We start from the raw sequence: 16886 nt of genomic DNA, 5'->3' as shown, positions 1-16886 counted from the left end.
AGATGACCTCTTGTTTAGTATAATCAATATTTGCAAACCCTTTGCCATGGGGAGGGCCACCCTCTCACCAGTCAGCTGACTGAAAGAGCTGAAGACCGTCAGGAGAAAAAAGCTAAAACAAAGGAGAAAAACTTTATGAATCAGCAGTTTATAAAAAATAAGACCCAAATAGTACTTACTGACTGAACGTATAGATGAATGACAGTATCTCCAAGAAGATAAAATTTACATGCATGAAATGTAAAGTAGTAAAATAATGAGATCAGATGCAAAAAAAATGTTATCAGTTGGATTTCAGAGAAGAGAGAGAATGTCATAAGGAAAAGCTCTTGTGAAGGAAGTGACCTGTAAGCTGGTCACAAGGAAATGAGTCAGTGTGAGAAAATAACTTCATGTCTGTGTTAGCCTTCTACTGCTGTTTAACAAATTCCCACAAACCTCCTGGCGCAGAACAGCACACATTATCTCGCCTTTCCATGGCGCAGGAGCCCGAGGACGGTTTGTCTGAATCCTCTGCTCAGTCTTAAAGGCTGAAATCAAGGTGCTGTGTTCCTCTCTGGAGCTTGAGGACCTCTTCTAAGCTCACGTGATTGTTGGTAGAATTCAATTCTTTGAAATAGTAGGTTCGAGGTCCCTGTTTTCACGCTAGCTGCCAGCCCAGTACCCTGCACGTTCCGTGCTATGTGTCCCTCTTGCAAAATGGCAGCTTCCTTCTTTAAGGCTAGAAAGACTCTCCCACTTCTCCCACCCTCTTTTAAAGGACTCACTTGGTTTAGGTTAGTCCCACCTGGGGGGAAACCTCTCTTTTGATTAACAAAGTAAACGGATTAGGGATCCTAATTACATCTGCAAAATCTCTATTTTTGTCATATGCCTAACATAATCACGGGAGTGTTTTCTCCCCACTTTTGCTGTATTCTGACTACAAGGACATTACAGCTCCTGCCCACCCTCGAGGGTATTATCCAAGGGCGTGGGTCACTGTGGTAGCCTCAGAACCCTGCCCACTGCAGTCCTTTCTTTTGTAAATGATTCTTTTTGTTGTTTGAACATGTTTTAAAAGTAAAGGTTTTTAAACGATTGATTTTTTAAAAATGGGCCCTAGGTGTCAGATGCCTGGCTAAGGAAATAACTTCTCTGAACTTGGAGCTTTTACTTTTACTTAGGGGAACCAGCTGTATGCAGTTATTAAGGGAGCAGAAGGGAGTCGGTTATAATTAGAGAAACCCAACTCATCACTTTGATATACTGCCAGAGCTTCCTAACTGGCCTCTTGATGGCTGGTCTTTACTCTCTCCCATCTGCCTCTACTTGCGGTCAAGGTAACCTTTCCAAAATGCACATCCAGTCATGTCACTACCTTGCTTAAAATACTTCCGCTGACTATTAAATGGAACCCAAGTTCTCTAGCCTCCTAGGAAAGGACTGCCATGCCATTTCCCTTCATACCCCAACACAGGCTTCACGTGCCCTTCATTCACACTCAACTGAGGCAGTGACAGTAGTGGCTAAGAGGAGGGGATGGATTTAAGAGACACTGAGCAGGTAGAATTACCAGGATGTGATGAGGGAAGACAAGCCTGCTTCAGACATGGAAATAAGGAGAACAGGTGCAGAAGCAGATGTGGGAGAGAAGATCTTGAGTTCAGTGGAGGTCACTGTAGAACATCACACCCAAGGACTTCTTGCTGGTTGGTCCTCTACTGGGTACTGTGGGGTTTATAAGGGGAGTGCTAAGTAAGCGTGACCTCTATAGGGATGAGAATGTATGTGGTCTTGGAAATGAGAGATTCACCAGAAGAGGGGCAATAGAATAATTATGACTGGTAGTAGATTATAGAGGCGGGATAGTAAAGATGTCAGTTAATAGCTGAGTGGAATTTTCCCCACTCCATGAAGTAACCAGTAAAAACAATGACAGATAAAACATTGCTTTTCATTGTTTCTGTGGCTTAAATGTTTAGGCAATGGGAGACATTTTTAAACAATTTGGGGTGGCCAAAGAAAATATCAGGAAGAGAGATTTCAAATCTGTCTTGGTTTTCTCTAATCAACTTTGTCTTTCCAAGTATCTTTTGTCACTTGACCACATACAATCAGGTTAACAATCTTGAAGATCTTTTTTCCTTTTTTCGGAATGTAGGGAAGTGTGTAAGTTTTTCTTTTGCCGCTTGATGTTTCTTCTGGAGTCCAGTTTCTTCTGGAGAGCATTGGGCCAAAAATATTTAAGCTGCCTAGTCTGTTTTCCTAATATAGGTCAAGGTCTAGGTAGAATAAACAAAATGGGATGCTGCTTTCCTTCTTGATGGAAGACGGATTCTAATCTCCATTTATCTCTTTTCCTATGTAACAAAGTAGTAGCCACCGTATCAATGTCCAGGCAGTTTCCAGCTCATGGAAGTCATTGTGATTCCTACTTTGGTCACCTAAATGTTGCTGTTGCTTTGGGGCCTGCAGGCTAGTGCCGGTGTTGCTGTGGCAGTGACTCATGGAATTCACATGCCTGCTTGCTGTGGTTGGTGTGCCCTGCTGGCTTGGCTTCTCACTGAGAAGCACCTCTGCCAGCCTCTGTCACCCTTAATTCCTACAAATCCCACTGGACACACAAAGATTCTTGTTAAAAACTGTCTGTACCCCTTTATTAACCATTGGAGAAGTTCTAGTCCATTTCAAAGCCCCATAACTTCTGGAAGGGAGTTTCTAAAGCCCTTCCAAAGGGCCGAAAGGTAGAAAGAGGCACTGATACTGATGCACTGAACCTTCCCTGGTAAAGCCTGCAAACCTCTCAGCTCTTTCAGGTCCTTGGTCTTCTCGTAAACTGGGCACTAATGCACAGGATTTCCCTCCTCTCTAGGGAGCAGAGTCCAAGCCCTTTCAGCAGAGATTGGTTGGGAGGCTAGCCCCGGTTGTCGGCATATTCTTTGCGTTTAATTTTCTTGAGCCTGAAAGTATGATGAGGGCAGGTGAAAAGTCTCTGAACAAAACTCATGAAAACATGTATCTTAGGTCTTCCCAAAAGTGACAGGTCATCTATGTCCTCCAAAAATGTTCATCCATTATGGTGGGATCTGTCATCCCCTAATAGTGTCCCAAGTTCCTTGGAACTATGGCACATCCAGTCCTGACCTTGGTGTTAGTTTAGGTGATGCTAGGCGATGCTGTGGTAATCCTTGCCCTGCCCCCCACCAAATCTCAATAGCTTCACACCGTGGAGGTTTATTTGTCACTTACACAAAGTCTCCATCTTGTGGCTATAGAATCGGAAACATATGCCTTCTGTATTAGTTTCCTAGGGCTGCCCAAACAAGATACCACAAAGTAGGTAGTTTAAAACACAGGAATTTATTGGTTCCGGAGGCCAGAAATCTGAAGTCAGCAGGGCCATGTTTTCCTAAAGGCTCTAGGGCAAGATCCTTTCTTGTCTCCTTCTAACTTATGGTGGTTGCCAACAATTCTTGGCATTCCTGGGCTTGTAAATGCATCACTCCAATCTCTGCTTCCACCTTTACATGGCCATTTTCCCATTGTCGCTGTCCAAATTTCCCTCCTCATATAAGGACAACAGTTATTGGATCATGGCCCGCCCTCATCCACTATGACCTCATCTTAACTTGACTACATCAGCAAAGATTCTATTTCCAAATCAGGTCATACTCACAAGTGCCAGATGTTAGGACTTCCACATGTTTTTTGGGACAGATACACTTCAACCCATAATACTCAATTTGACACAAGATGAGCCGTTCTGAGACACCAGCTAGGTGTCCTACAATTCAACTGAACCCAGTTCAATTCTGACTCTATCTTTTAGATCCTACAGGTTGAAAACTTAATCCCATAAGAATTACCCCCCCCCCACGCTACCCCCACTTCAGATGCCAATCACAAGTCCAGGTTATCACCTTTGCTTCTGACCAATGGGATATAAATCAGAGAAGTTTCTACCACTTCCTCCTCAGGTTTAATTAATTTGCCAAAGTGGGTCACAGAACTCAGGGAAAGAGTTTACGTAGTAGAGTACCAGGTTTTTTTTTTTTTTAAATAAAAATATAATTCAGGAAAAGCCTGATGGAAGAGATATATAGAACAAGGTATAGAAAAGGGCACGGAGCGTTTATGCTCCCTTTGAGTACTGTACTGTCCCCAGATCTCCACATGTTCACCAAGCTGGAAGCTCTCAAGTAGTTCAGATTTTTATAGGGGCTTCGTTATGTAGGCATACTTGATTAAATCCTTGGCCTTTGGTGATAGAACTCAATCTCTAGCCTCTTTCTGGGAATCTGGGGGTGAGGTTGAAAGTTCCAACCCTTTAATCAGGTTGGTGGTTCCCCTGACAATCTGCCACCATTCTTAGGTTACTAGGGGCTTTCCAAAACTCACCTCATTATCATAAACTCAGTTGTAGTTGAAAAGGGCTTGTTATGAATAACAAGACATTTCCATTCCACTTGAACTTCATGGCTCTGAAGCATTTCAGGAATTGAGGACAAAAGACAAAATATTATAACAAAAGATGCCCCTATTGCTCCTATATAGGAAATCAAAAATTTAGGAGCTATATGCCAGAAACTGTGGACAAAGACCAAATATAAATTTCTTATAAATTACAATATCACACCATCTGCAGTAGTCATGAGTTAATGTGAACTGTTGACAAAAGCTTGGAAATACATATGATGGGGCTAGGTAGATAAATATTTGCAATGAAAAACTTGCAATTGGAGCAGTTACATAAACTTGACTGTAACTAAAATAATGCGTGTTGACTCAAGTAAACCCTTACTGATACAGCTTTTTGTGTCTTTTCTCTTCTTTATAGACCATTGGAACGATCCAGTGAAGATGTAGATATAATCTTCACACGGCTGAAAGAAGTTAAAGCTTTTGAGAAATTTCACCCAAATCTCCTTCATCAGATTTGTTTATGTGGTTATTATGAGAATCTGGAGAAAGGAATAACATGTAAGAAATGCAGCTCCAGGGGTGTATTGTCATTTATGGTTTGTGCTTATTTGTGGTTTTCCTGTGGGGATAGATGGCACATGGGGTATTTATATGTCAGATATTTGAGCTTCAATTGAAGGTATTAGATTGACATTTCCCTCAACTTTGTTTATTCAATTCCATTTAGGTATTTCCTTAACTCCTTTCTTCATGGCATATACATGGTTCTTTCAAGGCAGTCTGCTTTCCAGATAGAGCTAGAAAGATGTACTGATTTATATATTCAGCTGTATTCTTAGAAATTCAAATAATGGTTTTCTTGAACCCAAGAAATATGTTCGTCAGTAGGATGTTAAAGAAAGATAAAGGTCTCTTAACTAACTCTAAGTAATGTTTTGGATTAACCTCAGGGATAGCATCTGTTTCAGGTATGAATAAGGGACAGAGGTAGTAAAATGATTGGGTGATAACTGCATTTTAAAAAAGTATTTTTTCATTAAAAAATAATGCTTTTATGTTAGGATACTTTCTATTGAAGTAATAGAAACTCCCGTCCAATTGGCTCAAATAATCACTTGTACAAGGGGAAAAATCAGTTACTCATATACCAGAAGTCTTGAGGTAGGATAGCTTCGAGGTTGGTTAATTAAGTGGCCAATAACATTATTTAGGTGGCAGATCCCTCCCTCTTTTTTTTAATTTGTTTTTCTTTTTTTGCTATGCATTCCCAGGTGTTGGCTTTTGTCCTCGGACATGTCCCAAATGATTCTTAGACACCTATAGCAGTTGGAGACGTTACATGCCATGACAAAAACATCCTGCCATGGACTATTTCTTCTTGTTCTCTTTTTCAGAAATCTCCCAGCAGACTTTCTGTATTGTTTTATTGGCCAGAATTGCATCACATGCCCATGCCTAAGCCAATTACTGGCAAAGAAAATGGTGTCATGTGATTGAATGAGACCAATCATGATTACCCCAGTGATGCTAGGAAAGAAACTCACATTCTCTGAACACTTGGCCCTTGAAGGAGGGCAGAAGCTTACGTATAATTCTTGTGTATATAATGTTCAGTTAGATAAGAGGAAGGGAGGGCATGATTCTGGATGAGAAACCAACAAAGTCTGTCACAACATCATTGTAGAAAATTTAAAAGACAAAATAAAAATCATCTGCAATCCCCAAACCCAGAGATGACTACTAATACTCTGTGTCCTTAGAGACGTTTTCTCATGTGTACACACATAGTTATAATTCTGTTAAAAAATCATCCATGTATACTGTATTCAAACTAATATTTTTATTGATATCTATCTTCTGTTTTTAAAAGCTATTTTCAGAATGTATCTATGATACATAATGTGAATTTGATTGGCAAGTGGTAATGCCTTTGGGGGCTAGAAAGTTCATAAAAGGCAAAGCCCTAACTCCAAAACAAGTCACTTACAAAGACCAGGAACAGCAGTTAAGGGAGAGGCCAGCTATAAACTCATCAGTTTCCCATCTTAAGCTTATCATTGCACTTGGTAGGATGCCATTGTCATTCTTTGCCTTTCCACAGCATGTCTTAGTTAGGGAGTCTAGAGCAGCTTGTCATCATTAATTATGGCTCCCAGAGGCTTGTTCTTATGCATTGAGCATTAGCCTTGCCAGAATTCAGCTGTCCCACTGAGCTGTCATGGATTTCTCACTGAATCACTAGACCTCTGACTCTAACTGTGAAAAGAATTTTAAAATATCAGATCATTCCATCTAGTTATTTAGATGGCATATTTAAAAGAATGGTTGGGTTTGTGTGAGATTTTTGAACCAGCGTTTCAGAATGACTTTTCGATGTATTGGCTTTAACATGATATGGGAGCTAAGGTTCTCTTTAAATATCTAAATGTAAAGTAAAATAAGATCCAGAAACTTGTGAGGAGAGTTATTTCCAAAGAGCAGTTAACTCCTAATGTCTAAAAATGGTGAATTTATAAAACAAACAGAAAAAGGGCTGTGATAATACAGTAGTTAAAACTTTTCAAGCAGATTTTATTTTACATTCATTGGTTAGCTTAAAAGGAGACATTCTATCTTAGAAAACATATTGCTTTTAATATAAATAGACTTAAAAAATTGGGGTAAAATCTGGTTTTGTTAAGTCAAACAACCTTATATTCTTTAATATGTACCCCGTCCAAAATCACAATTTTCCAAGAATCACCATACAATGAAGTGTATTTAAGATACATTACATAGAACATCACTCAATTCTTCTTACATTCAAAGGATCTTATAGTATTTTGGTTCATCATCCCTATGACTGGTCTGTAAATATGAAAGAGTTCGGTTTAATAGAGTTCTACTTCATAGAATATTAAATAGGATATAGCTTTGGTGATAGATGAGGAACAGAAAAATATATCCTGTTCTTGTGGGAATAGAGGAACACTAGAAAGCTCAGCTAGGTCCAAGTCATGTTTATAATACCAGTTAGGAACCCTCAGGTCATATGGTGAAACCATCTTATAGTTGGTTTATTTATATCACTGTTTCTTTTTTAGTGTTTCGTCAAGGTGATATTGGAACAAACTGGTATGCTGTCCTGGCAGGATCTTTGGATGTTAAAGTATCTGAAACCAGTAGTCACCAGGTAAGATACTTTGTTCTTTTTTTTTTTTAAGTAGGATTTATTATTATTATTTTAAAGACACATTACTTTTATATCTTTTATGCTATCAAAATTACATTTTCAAACCCATCTCTTTCCCGTAGTAAGGATTTCAAGTGTTTGATGAATTACTTTACTCAGTAATTCAAGAAACATATATTTTGAATATTTTCTGTGATTTCAATATGGTGCCAAGTGCTGGAACATGAAATGCAAGAACCCACGGCCTGCTTTGCAGGAGCTCGTCCTCTAGTGGGGAATGCAAAGCAGTCATTTGCAACGTGAGCTGCTGTCGTGTGAGGTGAAATGCGAGCCAAGGATGAAGGAGAAGCAAGTCTTCCTTGGTTTCTCCTTAGCAACTTAAGATCTTTCGTCTGGTTTCCTGACTTTTTTTTGTGTCCTGGAAGCCGTTTAAGGTACTCCAGGGAAGCAGGGTTCAATGTGGTCAGTGCAGTCCCCTTAAAATCTCTCACTATTTCTCAACCTCATCTTTTTAAATACGAGAGGGCCAGTAATAACTTTATTTTGCTGAAGTGCAGCACTAGCTTCCTTCATCTTCAAGGGTCACCTCTGAGGAGGTTGGTATCCAAGAAGAGAAACTCATATTCTTCCCCTGTCCCTGTTGTGACAATATGTGTAAATATCTGAAATTGGACCCAGAGTCTCCTTTCACATCTGTAGTGACCCTTAGTCCATCATTCTTCCATGCGGCTGACATGTACAACCTTCCTGTTTGGAGCCAAGAACCTTGAATCTCAAAAGAATGGCTCCTAGGGGCCATCGTCAAGCTTCAGTATGAAAATGAACCAGATTTTCTATCTATATATTCAGGATTCAATTAAAAAATAAGAGAAGAGAATTGGTCAATTGTAAAATTTGAAAGAATAATCAAGAAAAATCAAACAGTTAAAGGAACAAAAAACCTATAAACAAGTACCATGTTTAAGAAAGTGCTTCTGAACCCAGCATACTTTAAATGTAAGAAATGTTTATGATGTACTAAATTTGAGGTTTAAATTTTTCGGAACTTATGTGCATGTTGGAGTTGTTGGCAGTTACCATATAAAAAATGTAGAAGTGTCCCAAAAGATTATTGGTAAGATGGGCATTTGGGATATAGTTGCCTGTGTTATACCCATTGTTATAGATGGCTAGAGTCTCAGGCCAGCGCCAAAGCCCTTCTTAACCCACAGTGTACTTTTTCTATGCATCAACATGTTGAAAGTTCCATCATAAACTGTGTGGAACCTGTGCCTCCCAGCCTTGACAGTATTGTCTCTCTTCCCCTCTCTTGTGGGGTCAGGTTTCTCTTGGATTTCAGAGAGGCGTAAGGTGAGAAGTGGGTTTCGATTCTTGCCGGCTGCCTCAATTTCCCAATGGGACTGAGGGCAGCTAACATTTCTATCTGCCATGTGCTAGGCAGAGTTCTAAGCACTTAACAGGTGTTTATTTACTCCTTTAATCCTCACAATAACCCTATGGGGTAGGTCATATTTCTGTCCTCATTTTATAGATGAGGACACTAAGCCCTGAGTAGTTAAATAAAGTGCCCAAGTAATGTGTCTAGAAATTAGGGGAACTAAGATTAAAACCCAAGCATTCAGGCACCTGAACATGTGCTCTTAAGTTCTGCGCTATTTGATTGAAAAGGAACACGACGAAGCATATAATGTCCCCCTCTCTTTCTGCCGCGTCTCGTCTTTTCAGATTACCTATGTCCCTATCTCTACACACCTTCTCCCTGCGGATGCTCTCCTGGTGTGTATACTCTCTGGGCCCTTTTGCTCAGAGCTGCTCCTCATGCCTGCCCTCACCCAGTCTCACATGTATGGAAGTGCAGAGGGAATAGGACCTAGGAGAGGATGATTCTCCTTGCTCCTCCAGGCAGTCCTGAAAGAGTAATGATGGAGGAAGGGGAGAAGCTGAAAAGAGAGAGGTGAGGAAAGAGGAAAGGAAAGGAAGATGAGAATGAAGGAGACGAAAGGTGGAAAGGAAAGAAAAACACAGGGAAGAGAGATGAAGAAAAAAATAATAATAATAATTAATTAAAGGCAGAGCAGATGTACCTAAGGGATGATAAATCACATCAGCAGCGAGTTGCTGATGCATCTGATGTTAAAAGCTGGTGTGACATTTTGATGGTATTAAAAATAGTATTTGACCAGGAGCTCTTGGAATATTGCCGTGGACAAATTATCTCTCACTGTGGGGTCCTGGCATGGAACAGCTGAGTAACATTGTTATTAGCTGTAGAGTTTTTTTTTTTTTTTAAATTTTAATAAGCTTTAAACTCTAGATTCTAGCTATGATTTTGACCTCAAACTTAATGCAAAGAAATTCCCTATGCTGGGCTTGGTAGTCTCTTAAATTGTTAGGAATTACTAGCTTTATGTCGAAGCTGGCTTCCTGCCTTCTCTGTCTATTTCACCCCCACAATGTCCAACCAGAGTTTTCTGGATTGATTTGTGTAGTCATTAAGATGTAAAGATGAGAAAGCACATTGTCCTCTACATCCTCCAACCTCCAGAGAGTAGCCTGAGATAGACAGAGGGCCCAGCCTTGCAGCCAGTCCGACAGACAGAGCATAGAGCATAGTTCTTGTCGTGTGTGAGAAGGAAGCTAAGAAGACTGAGCAAGTTGGTTGAAATACCTTCCATGGCAGATTTCTTGAAAGAGAGAAACAAAAGAGCCATTTTTATCCACACTGGCTTTCAAATTGGCTCTGGATCTCTGCCCACAAGTGGTGTGTCCAAATCAGGGTGATGGGCTAGCCAATCTGAGTAGTACCCTATATAAGTCAGGGGTCTCCAGAGAAACAGAACCAATAGGAGGTAGATAGATAGGTAGGTAGACAGACAGATAGATAGATAGAGATTTATTTTAAGGAATTGACATGTAATTGTGGGGGCTGGCAAACTCAAAATTTGTAGGCAAACTGGCAGGCTGGAGATTCCTGTAAAAATTGATGCTGCAGTCTTGAGTCCCAAAGCTGGAGAGTCAGGCAGAATTTCTATGTTGCAGTCTGGAAGCAGAGTTACTTCTTCTTTGGGAAACCTCAAAGGAAACTTGTTTGCTCTTAAGACCTTCAACTGATTAGATGAGGCCCGTCCACATTATGGAGGATAATCTATTTTACTTAAAGTCTACTGATTATAAATGTCTTAAAAAACCACATCTAAAAAAATACTTTTACAGCAAAATATAGACTAATGTTTCACTAAGGAATTATGTTACCATAGTCTAGCCAAGTTGGCATAAAATTAACCACTACATATCTCAATGGGGAGCAAACTGGGGTTGGGTCATGGGCCATGGGAGGAGAAACAAGGAAAGACCTGGAATTCCTATCCCTAGAGACCAGTAGCAACTTTGCTCATTGTCTTCACTGTGTCACACTGTGTGCTAGGGGTTAGTGTACGTTAACTGAGTTCATCTCTAGGCATTCATTTTCTATTTTACAATGGGCTCGAAAACAAGGCTCAGAGATATCAGGTTTAACTCTCTGCACCACACACATGTACATAGCCAAATTAAGATCTGGATTCAGGTCTCTCACACTCCAAATTTCATGTTCTTTCTGCTGCTCACACAAGAAAAAAGGTGGATAGGGGGCAGTCAAAGAAAAAGACGAAACGTTAAAAGAGACTGAGAGAGAATTAGGGAAAGAGAAAAGAGGTAACAGCACAGACAGAGTTAAATGTTTTAAAGCGGATAGTGTGGAGTTTCTTGCTAGCCTACCCCTCCATTTTTGTTCCTCAAGTCTTTCCCTGCCCTATATGCCTGTCTTCTCATCTGAGACTCTGAGGAGGTGGCAATGGTAAATTCCCAAACTCACCTGTGAGTTTCAGGTCCTCAGTGACCTGTTAGCTGAGGCAGAATGGGAAGAGAAGAGCAGAGATAGCTAATGGTAATGGTGCGCTCACTACAAGCAACTTTGTGCAAAGCACTGTACAAGCATCATTTCGCTGGCTACTCACTACACCGCCCTTTCCCATTTAGTGCTATTATTAGTCTCATTTTTTCAGGTGAGATGCTAAATAACTTGCCCAAGGTCATACAGCCATTAGTTATCAGAGCCAGTTCTTCGTGATGCTAGGGTTCAAGTTCTATGCTAGGGCTCAAGTTCAAGTTCTTGACCACCATGGTTGTATAGTTGCCATCCAGAAGGAACAATGAATGTGGGAAAAGCAGATTTTCCCTCGCAGCTCTTGCAACCTCCCTTTTGCATTTTTGACCCAGCTCAGAGCTCTACACCTCTTTACCTCTAAACCTGAGGCATGCAGCTGGGGGACTCTACTGGGCTGCCCCTGGGATGTGGGGTCCTTTTTCCACCACCTTTTGGATCTGTAGATACACAGTTAAATGAATGTGGCCTATCCTTTCAAAAGGCTTCTAGGTTAGAGGGCGGGACAGATAAGTATGGGTGATAAGGGAGGGAGATTGAGGTACGTAGTATGTGCAAGGTAGAGATAAAATGGTTAGAATTGGTGCTGATGGGGTGTACGGGGGTTGAGAGAAAGGGAGGAATCTGACTTGGACGAAGAGGTAGATGGTGATGCCATGAATTGAAAGAAGGAACACATAATAAAGAAAACCTTTCACAAATTCTGGTATACTATTTTTATGTCACACATTTATTAGGTATTATTGATTTGATGGAATTTTTCTGAACAGAATCACCCTATTTCTTTTATGTGGTGATAAGAAAATATAACTATATATAACTTTCAAGAATACCTAGGGCATAAATATTTTATTTGGCTCATAAATTCATATTACCTTCCTGCCAGTTCCAATACAATATTACTTTTCCTCCTTTCTCATCATTTCCTTATAACTTTTTGCTCAGCAGGTTAAGAAAACACAGCTTTTTGCCTTCTGTATGATTGGGCAGGTTCTTTTTGAATTCTTTGGACTCTAGATTGAGGTCACACTTACTTCTCAGTGACGTTGTTCTACGAGCATAGCAGTAGTCACTCTCATCATGTACAAAGCATTTTACTTGCATTCTTTCATTCGAGCATCCTATTAGGTAGACCTAACTGTGTTGTATCTTACTCAAGTCCCAGGTCAGCGAGTGGTCTGCTCAAGATGGCCCACTGGTGACCCACAGAGCTGGAAATCACTATGATTTCTTTATCCACTCTAGTGCTCTGCCCTGTCCTCCTTCGTGGTAGTCAGCATGTGCGGCCATTTGCCTGGACTGCCTGTAAGGGGTCTGCAAAAGGGTGCTTGCTCCCAAACACCTCCGGTATCCATAGGTGGTGATGGTGGACCCGTCTTTGCCCCTTGGGGCACAGATGTGGAAGATTATGACAAAGAAAGCCATCAACTCCATGTCTGGGAGAAGTATTAAGTATACAAATGCTTTAGTGAATGGTAATATAGACTTCAGGCCTTTTCCTGGGAGTGGAGGATGGAGGGAAAATGCCACTGGACTATGAGGGGCGAGGTGACTCACCTAGTTTTTCTTGGGGTCAGCCCACTGGGCCAGTTAATAAACACAGGTCTGCCCAGTGGGGAGGCATAACCTGGCAGGCTGACTGTGCCTCATCCTGTGGGTCTGCCTCTGGCTCCGGACACATCAGAAAGCAGTGCAAAATCCCACTGAGCACTGGTGGGAACCAGCTTCTCGCCCTCTCACAGGCCAACATTCTGTTCTGCTTCTCCGCCTGTGCCTGAGTTCCCCCAGTTGTACGCTTTAGACATGGACCAAAGAGGGGAGATCACGTCCTCTGGATGAGGAGATGGTTAATGAGTCCTGCCTCAGAGACCCTCCCCGAAGAGCTGGTGCTAGGTTGCTTTCATTTCTTTCATTACTGCCTCAAAACCATGTTTATGCTAAGAATTCTGGGAAATTATATATAGGCCATTCTGTTCCTATTATTTTGGTGAACTTTTAGAGACCATTATTCTTGCAAATGTCTTCATATAAGTTATACTGATTCTACTACTCCATAAAACAAAACCTACTTCTGAAACCCTCTTATCTCATGCCCCTGCAGAGGCACCTCTCCCGTTTTTCCAGACACTTCTCCTGCCTTGGCCATTCTTTGTCTTACTGCAGGAAACTTAGAATGCCCAGCAAGTGGACCTGCTCACAGACCACGTCACCACCCCGAAGTGTTCCAACCTGGCTCACATACTCATGCAGATTTGCACTTGGCAGCAGAGATCCTATTGAGGACTAATCCTTCCAGTTCCCAGTGACACCTGTCCCCACCCACTGTCTTTTACCTAAGTCTATCCAGGACACACACACCTTCAGATGCCAGCAGCTGAACTCCTGTGCTCACGGACATGCCTGTGTTGGGTGTCTAGTTAACTTATTGTTAAAATCAGAGATTTTACACTTCCACTAGAATGAGTAATACTATGAGTGTACTCTCTTTTCATTAATATATTAATGGATTTAGGGTGAGAAGTGAAAATTGGGACAAATTATAAATTATAAACTTAAAAACAACAAATAAGCTTATAAACATCACTATATAAAGCAACAATAGCCAACGTGTGTGTGTGTGTATCTGTTTCAGAGAGAGAGAGAGCAAAGGTCCTCTTTTCTCTGCAGATTTTATAGGTAAGGGGTCTTATTGGCATGGTAAATATTTAAACATATAAGATTTTAAGGTAATCTTTAAACCAAAAAATGTATAATATTTTCCCAGTCATATCAAAGAATTGCTGATGGCTACTGAGTGAACAGAAATTAATGCTGCAATATAGAGAAAGAGATGGTGTATTAAGTCGTTAAAACTTCTGTATGTCTATAACAGATGCTTATTTAAAGCGTTAGTAAATACTTAATGCAGCACACAGTGGTTAAAATCGGGCCTCTTTTGAAATCCTCTGCCATTTAATTGCTGTTGTGATCTTAGGAAAGTTAGATTACCTATAAGTTGGGGATAGTACTTTCTCCCTTAAATAAATTAATGTATATAAAACACTTGGTACAAAACTTAGTATAGAGCAGGAGTTCCAGTGCATTTTTCTTACTATTTCCAGAAAAGTCCAGTGAAATGCTCAGTTGCAATGCCTGCAATGAAGTCATTTTATCACAAGAGGGCAGTGCTAGCACAGAAAAAGCAGAAAGGTACTTCGTATTGGAATTGGCGAGAAGTTTAACAATATTGTTCAGCCATTTCGTGGGATCAGAGAATGTGAGCTATGCTTGGCCTTGGTCATCATTTTATCCATCCTTTCATCTGTCTCTGAGAAATTCTCTGGCAATTTTTAGCCCAGTTTTAAAAAGGGATCTCTTACTGGTATACCCCCCCCCCAACGTAAAATGTGCTTTTATTTACCTTCTCTTTGTCTCTACATTAAAGATGTTTTTAAGCCTCGCATTTTTGTTTATAAAATTTAAAGGACAGGCATGTTTCTCTATTATGTGGATCTCTCTATTTTTCTCTGTCTTTCTGTCTTTGCCTGTTTGGTTCTTCCATTTGCTCTCATTTCATCCCATTATTTCCAGAAAACATTGCCATCATCAAGAAACATTTTTGAACGCATTTATTGTGTCCATAAAATGTGAAAGTTGCCAAGTACACAGTGGCTGTTTGTAATCTCTTACTACTTGTCTATACTCAGGAACAGATCAGGTATTTATTTAGCATCCCGTATGATGTATCTACATACATACTGTATTTGGTTTTGTTGTCATGCAATTCTTTGGGCGGATGCAAGATGGAGCTACAGTGCAGGACAGACTGGCTCTCCGCTGAAAAGGGGCTGGCCTCGCTGCTTCAATTATCAGAATGCTAATACTAGTCTATGTTAATGGCACCTTCACATAGTCAGCTCGCCTGATCTTGCACTTTAAGCTGTATCTAACACTCTGATTCTAGGGAAATGCTCTAAAAGTAAAATATCTTGTTTTTGCTGTTTGTTAAGGGAAAAAAACACATTTGACTTTGAACTATTTTGCCTTTGTGCTTGGCAAGAAATCCTTTAGACTACTGTTTAATGTCTTGACAAATTCAGATATTAGGTTTGATTAATTTTTTCTTTTTAAAAAGAACTTGGAGCACTCAATAAATTCAGTACTAAATTCAAGCTCATTAAACAAACCCAGACACCACCAAACTTAACGGCAAGTATTGCCCATAGTCCTAAAATATTGTAAATGTTTGCTTTGTAAGAGTTTGTTTTAGCATCTATATACTCAAAGAACCAATGTACCTAAAACTATTAATATGCTGTGAAGCAATTAACTCTTCTTGAGCCACTAATATAGAAGTGATATAAATATGCATAATTGCACAGCAAAAGAAACCATCAACAAAGTGAAAAGACACCCTAAGGAATGGGAAAAATATTTGCAAGCCACATATTTGATAAGGGGTTAATATCTAAAACATATAAAAAACTCATAAAACTCAGCAAAAAAAAAAAAAACCCGAAAAACAAAAACAAAACATATGACCCTATTTAAAAATGGGCAAAGGACCTGAATAGACATTTTTCCAAAAACAATTTATAAAAAGACAATAGATATGTGAAAAGATGCTCAACATTGCTAATCATTAGGGAAATGCAAATTAAAAAAACAATGGGATATCACCTCACACCTGATGGCATGCCCATCATCAAGATGAGATAACAAATGCTGGCGTGCATGTGGAGAAAAGGGAACCCTTGTGCACTGTTGTGGGATTGTAAATTGGTGCAGCCACTGTGGAAAACAGTATGGAGGATTCTCAAAAAATTAAAAGTGAAACCACCATGTGATCCAGCAAATCCACTTCTGGGAATATACCCAAAGGTAATGAAAACACTAACTCAAAATGATATCTTTACCCCTGTGTTCATAGCAGCATTATTTATAACAGCCAAGACATATAGAAAACCTAAGTGTTCATTGATGGGTGAACTGATAAAGATGTCACACACACACACACACACACACACACACACACACACACACACACACACACACCGTGGAATACTATTCAGCCATAAAAAGGAGGGCCTCCTACCATTTGGAACAATACAATGGACCTTGAAGGCATTACGTTAAGTAAAATAAGTCAGAGAAAGACAAATACTGTCTTATGATTTTACTTATATGTGGAATCTTTAAAAAATACGCAATAAAAAGATATGATACCCCTCGAAGTTACAGGACAATTAAAAAATGTTAATGTACTTACATTAACATCAGACTGTCTGTAACTCGTGCAAGTGAGATTTCAGTAGATGTTAGAGACGTTACTTGCAGTGCACATGTTTATTGGCCTGGGGATCAGTGACACAGCCATTGGCTTTTTTAACACCATTCCCATTTTCATAC

At 40.1% G+C, this 16886-nt stretch overlaps 1 protein-coding gene across 3 annotated transcripts in view; it reads left to right on the top strand.

Annotated features, from left to right (window-relative positions):
- Window positions 1-16886, top strand: part of RAPGEF4 (Rap guanine nucleotide exchange factor 4) — a 260359-nt gene that overhangs the window by 36376 nt on the left and 207097 nt on the right. For all 3 annotated transcript variants that reach the window (XM_016135049.2, XM_016135040.2, XM_036236020.1), the window contains exons 2-3: window positions 4820-4962; window positions 7488-7576. In XM_016135049.2, the coding sequence (XP_015990535.2) occupies window positions 4820-4962; window positions 7488-7576 (232 nt within the window). The remainder of the gene's footprint in view (window positions 1-4819; window positions 4963-7487; window positions 7577-16886) is intronic.

The sequence above is a fragment of the Rousettus aegyptiacus genome, unplaced genomic scaffold (assembly GCF_014176215.1).
Source record: "Rousettus aegyptiacus isolate mRouAeg1 unplaced genomic scaffold, mRouAeg1.p scaffold_m13_p_2, whole genome shotgun sequence".
In the NCBI taxonomy this organism is placed as follows: domain Eukaryota; kingdom Metazoa; phylum Chordata; class Mammalia; order Chiroptera; family Pteropodidae; genus Rousettus; species Rousettus aegyptiacus.
Note: the sequence above shows the minus strand (reverse complement) of the source record. Positions and strands in the feature narration are given on the sequence as shown.